Below are 6,000 nucleotides of genomic sequence, written 5' to 3'. Positions count from 1 at the left end.
ACCTCATAGTTACACGTCTCCTTTCTCAAGAGTTGATTTTTATTTTATTTCAAAATATGAGATTCCTATCATTTCTTAGTCGCCTCAATTCAGTCTAGTCAAACAACTCAAAATCTGTGAATTGAACAAAATTTGCATGTCTTAAAATAGAAAAATCGATAGTCCTTTATGTGTCATGGCCTACCGTCATTGGTTATGCAGTTGATATTAGTTTTTTATGATTGATTTCACGTCAACGATTTTTTGTACACGATCAGATTCAGCCGGTTTTTTTACTTTAATGAAATGAAGATTAAAGTTGATAAGAAAAAAGTGTGAAACATACGAATGTTTTTTCATTACTTTACGAGAGATTGCTTTGTTAATTTAGCCTATTTGAACTATAAGTTGATTTAGAATACTTGTTAACTGTGATATGAATATACATAAACAGCGATATTTTAGAGTAATACAAGGTGTTATTTATGATCTTTAAAGCCTCGTAGAATACTCGCCCATGACCTAGCCAATTCACGGTAAAAGTCGCGCATTACTTCAGCCATATAGCGGGGATCCCATAAACTCTGATTGTTATCCTCAGTTTGTGGTACGCCGTCTTTGCTTTCATTTTGAGTCGTAGTAGGATCACGTTTGTTTTGCTCATTCGTGTGTGATTGTTTAGCTTTCATCAGTTGGTCAATAGCTGTCTTACTATTCAAATGAAAACGCTGCATTTGATGACTAGGGACTAATAGATTGTATTGATCAAGTAATCGGTTTAATTTTTTTACTTCCTCCTCAAAATCCTGTTGAAAATGCGAAAAAAGATAAACACTTTATCATGAATTAAATGACATACTATTATGAACGAAATTTATCATATCCGAAACAATCGTTATTATTTGAACGTTAACTTGAATTTCAAGTTTTCGAATGATATTCTGAACTATTCAAGGGAAATTTATGCATCCTAGTTTACAATTATATGATAGTTGTAATCCATGGTTGGTTACCTTAGATGATATGACTGGAAACCGGTCTCAACAGTGCAGTTGGGTTCATTTTTCGCCTTCCTCCTTGATCTTGAGTTTAGTGTGTTAATGCACACTTAACAAGGTATAGATACATAAGAAACAGTAAATTATAAAGCATACCTACAAAATGATTCCAACCGAATACATTCGGTCCTTTTTAAAGAAATCCTTAAGAAAAAATTTATTATTGTAACAATTGAATTTCTAGAAAGATATATTGAAGGTAGAATGTTTGCCAATCTGAATGGAAAATGGTGTGGTGCCATTTTAGTTAAAGGCTACTGTACTATGAGGATTATATAAATCATATAGATAATATTCGTTTTTTGCAAGATATCTGGATATCAGATGATTACAGCATGCGAATTTTCTTACCGAATGTTTCTATAGAAACTTGTAAAGATAGTGGACTCACAATAATGCCTATTTGTTTTCTCCGCCTACACACTTTCCTACTGACTACAGTCCAGGCAACAACTGGCCTGAATTTTATCAAAAGGTGTCAGTTTAAATTCAAAAGATCAAGTATACAGATGTAGTCATACATGGGATTGACTTAAATATGCGGGTAAAGAGCTTAACCGGAAAAGCATCTTGAGAGTATTTCTGAAATTCTATGATGGCAAACCGATGAGAATTATCGTCTTTTACGGTCTCATCCCATTAGCAAATCGTTCATAACTTTAAGTATCGGGAAGGAGAAAAAGTGTCCTATTCAATAACCATTAACGTCAATCTGTTTATGAGCACAATTAAATCATATTGTTATAAATCAAATAGGAACGGTGAGAGCTTATTGGTATTATTTGAGTAACTACTTGACATCTGATCATGCATTGATTTGTTCTCGTATATGTCATTTCTTGAATACTTGTAAGGTGTAGGCAGTTGGAAAGTTCATCATTCTGAAGAAGAAAGCATTAATTTTGTGTTGTAGGAGGGATTCGCTAGACAGTTGATGAAATGTAACGACATTATAGTTTATCGAAATACTCAGTTTAATATGGCAGGAAGAGAACTCTATTTAAGTTAGTGAATCTTTACAACAAGTTATAAATTACGTATGAAGGCAATTTTAACGAGAATGAGCTACGACTCTGCTCAACAACTGATGGCAGTATGATGGGTGACAAAAATATAAATGGATAGGATGATGACGTCAGAAAATGGTTAGTAGCTATTTTTACCTGCTAAGTCTGCCACATCAAAAAAGGAAAGCAATTTAGCAAAAGAAAATTTCTTTTCGACGATCTCATTTACTTAAGCTGTTAAATTGTATTTATAGTCAATTTTATTGACTAAAATAGTGTTCTATAGCGAGATAGAAAGGTGTTAATTAGTTAAAAAACTTAAAATGGTATGTTGTCAAGATTTGGAAATCAGATATTGAGAGGAAGTTATGTAATAATTGGCTAGTGGAAAAGTGGTGAGGTGGAATAATTGTTCACTTGATAGTTATTGAGAACAGAATAATTAAAAGTTTTGATACTTGCTATTTAATAATTGTGAAAATAATTGGAAAGGAGTAGGAAGGATAGTGATTAATAATGAATAAAAACGATGGATTATGGAAGATAGAAAGGGAAGTTAGAGTCATAGGAGAATGAGGAATGGAACGTACTGTTTTTGTACGCAAAATTAGGCTTAAACTCGTGGATAACAATAGACTCTGCCATATATAAGTTTTTCATTTGCATCCGTATTGCGCCAACTCTTCTGACTGGACGTATAATTCTGAAGGAGGTTTCTGGTCAAGTGGAGTAGTCGGAATTGACTACATGCTCGAAGATTGAGCTTTTGACTGAATTCTGTAATTCTTTGGAGAGCCAGTCAGGGTAATGTTCCGAGATGTGTTTCGAAAGGCCTCACTCTGTGAGGCCAATATCACCTGCTCCACATGAGCAAGTAGACTGATAGATGAACATACGACACGATTGTACAGCTTAAGTAAATGAAATCGAAAAGAAAATTTTTGCTGAAACTACTATACAATAATAGAGGTCATCAACAATTTCCCGAAACAGGTGTTAGACAATACACTGTGACGGACAGTTCAAGCAGCTTAAAACTGCACTTCAGTGAATCATCAAACTTTTACTTAAGTTGAGAAGACTGCGAAAAAACTTGGACTAGACAAACTGTCGAAGCCCGACTATCTGCTGACAGAAGCGGTTTTGAACTTTGTGTAGATTTCCGATTCCTAATGTTCACTTATTTTGTTAATAAGTTTAGCAATCTCAGTCTATCCATTTATTTACTAGTTTCTATAAAGGTTCATTTATTTGTCTATCCTATAATCTTGATACCCATCAGTATTGTACATCTACAGCCTCATATAAACTCGAGCTTGAGACCTGGTTTTGTAATGAATGTGTTACCTTAAGACCAATGAGTCGGGAATCCAATGGTCTGCTTTTCCAACTACAGTTAACTAATGATTACAGCACTACTATGATTATATCTTTTACTTATTCAAGAAGAATATCTGTTGTTGTTGTCATAATGGTCGCTTACCTTACAAGCTTCTGACCATATTGAAGAATGTAAATTAGATTCTACATTATAGATTGAATTTAACTTATCAATAGCAATATTCCAACGAGAATTAACTTCTTTATTTAACAAAACCCATTTCGGCAGGAAACCTTGATTAGCCATTAATTGGTTAAGACGTTTATCAGTTGAGTCCCCAAATACATGAGGATTTTTATCATAATCGATTGGACGACCTTGACCTGATAAATTATTAAATTCTCCATGATTCATTGCTCTTTGGATTTGTTCCTCAGCTGTACGTGAAATGTAATCTACGTGGACAGGCTAAGTAAATTAAAAAAAGGAAACATGAAACATTGTATATCGTCAATAAAAGAACTCGGCATTGGTTAAGTTGATATAATAATTGGACATTATCGATGGAGATTTTCAATATATGACCAAAGATTCCAAAAACATTTTGCTATTCTGAGCAGTAGAAATGTTGGTACACTGGAAAATCTGCCTTGCCCTTCAGTAATAAATTTTTTTAGAAATCTGGAAACAGTTTATGGATCTATTCCTAGAAAGGTTAAACAATTATCTTTGATTTGAATAACTTAAATCTAGAATCATTAAAATTTATATGCCACTGTTGATGACGTATAGATACCAACAGTGTTAAGTTGTTTTCGAGACGTACTGAAAAAATAATAGAAATTGTTTTATACTAATAAGTAGGCTACAAACTCATTAGTTGGAACAGCACGGTAGAATAGCGCATTGGTTTAGGAAAATATAAGTACAGGTATACAGTTTGTTTTGTTTACTGATAAAACTACCGTTTGTTTAATCTACATTTGTAAAGACCGACCCATTTAAGCCCTCATCACCACCGAATACATTAGTCGCAAATTTACAGTAGAAACTATTGATTTTGGAAACTTGACCGGGTAACGACTTGACTAACTAGGGCAATTGACCATAAACTGAAATGGGAAAATTATGAAACACAAATCATAGTACTAGATAACAACGAGTAATATGTTAAAATCTCAGTAGCATAGATAATCCTATTGGTTGATCATGAGAACTCAGTTTTATAACTGAAGTCAATTAGATTATGAAGTTTTACATAATGGACTGACTTTGGTTAGACAATCTTTGAAAGTCAGAGAGAACTGAACAGTTGTTACATCATAGTCTAAGGTTACTCAATAGTAGGTATCCACGGTTTCACTAGAGATCGAATCCAGGATATCTAGACTTCTCAGATGACGCTTAACAAGAATCTGAATTAGATAAGTCAGATTAACATAAGCGTAGAATCTTCGCTTGATATGGAATGCTGGAATTATACCAAAAGAATTATTCTACACATGTAATGGGAAATAAACATATATTACAATGGGACACAACAGCAGGTCACAAGAGAGATGTAAATTAGTAAAGTGAGATAGGTTGATGTAATACTGCTCATTAATTCGTCAATAAAAAGTTGAACATTTATTCTAGGTACATGAAACCAAAGAACGGAAATTATTATAACTTTAAGCTAATAATTATTAAACTAGAATCTAGAACTATCATGTTTTTGAACCCTTAGCATTCTTTCAACCTACACCTATGTCAACCAATAAAGGGTTTCTAGGTAGACAGTGGTTAAGCACAACATATATTTCAGCCACCTCGGTCGATAAAACTGAGAGGTTTATTAATCAACCTGTCTTTTATAACTAGCACCATACATTTTATCTCACATTATTGACTCGATGGTTCCCATAATACGAGGACAAAACTTCAAAGATAACTACGGTAACAATATTGGATCTTATAAATGCTTTCTTCAGTTTTACAACTGTAGAGTAATATAGAAGGGATTGATGCACATCATACTCTCCCACTGATAGACAGTGTGTATCCACTATCTTTAACGTGGGATTCGGATCCAGTACATTCGGTCTCGTGTGCAGACGCCTAACCTCTGGACCACTGAGCCTGCATCCGATAGTGTTAATGTCTAACTTCAACCAATCCACGATATTGTTCAACCGTTCTCCATTGCCTTCAGTGAGTAACTGCCTCACACCAGACAAAGTTGAGCTCCACTGGTCGCGGCTTCTCACTATTATTCCAGGAAATCCATCTTGAATCTAATAACTAGTTAGTACATGATAATTATCAGTACAGGGTTGTGGAGATTGTTGAGTTTTGGTTGAGATCATGCTGAGGAGTCCCACACCAGGATGAAACGGCCATCCAGTGCTTCCAGGTTTTCAATGATGGTCTAACGTCGATCCCTTCATGATCTTAATCAAAACATAAATTACACACCAAAATATGATTTCCGTACAGTTGATAAGAGCGTTTGTAACAGTTATTACGGTGACTATATCATTAGAATTAGATTGATAAGCAGTTCTTATTATAGATTTTAGTATCAAGTCATGAAGGTAGGATAAGAATCCCAAGAATCTGTAACAGATAGATTAATCGGTCAGATAATATACGG

General features: G+C 34.1%; 1 protein-coding gene across 4 annotated transcripts in view; it reads right to left on the bottom strand.

Moving 5' to 3' along the window:
• Positions 1-210: 210 nt before the first annotated feature.
• The window catches only part of DNAJC28_1 (DnaJ (Hsp40), sub C, member 28), a 61,269-nt gene continuing 55,479 nt past the window's right edge, over positions 211-6,000 (bottom strand). For 2 of the 4 annotated variants that reach the window (XM_051211535.1, XM_051211538.1), the window contains 2 exons: positions 3,528-3,833; positions 211-785 (listed from right to left, as the gene is read on the bottom strand). In XM_051211535.1, coding sequence (XP_051071602.1) covers positions 459-785; positions 3,528-3,833 — 633 coding nt within the window. In that variant the 3' untranslated portion in view covers positions 211-458. Of the gene's footprint in view, positions 2,956-3,527; positions 3,834-6,000 lie in introns of all 4 variants that reach the window. The other 2 variants (XM_051211537.1, XM_051211536.1) reach the window with 1 other exon arrangement.

This window comes from Schistosoma haematobium, chromosome ZW, assembly GCF_000699445.3.
Source record: "Schistosoma haematobium chromosome ZW, whole genome shotgun sequence".
Taxonomy (NCBI): domain Eukaryota; kingdom Metazoa; phylum Platyhelminthes; class Trematoda; order Strigeidida; family Schistosomatidae; genus Schistosoma; species Schistosoma haematobium.
The sequence above is the reverse complement of the archived record's forward strand: the minus strand, read 5'-3'. Positions and strand labels throughout refer to the sequence as shown.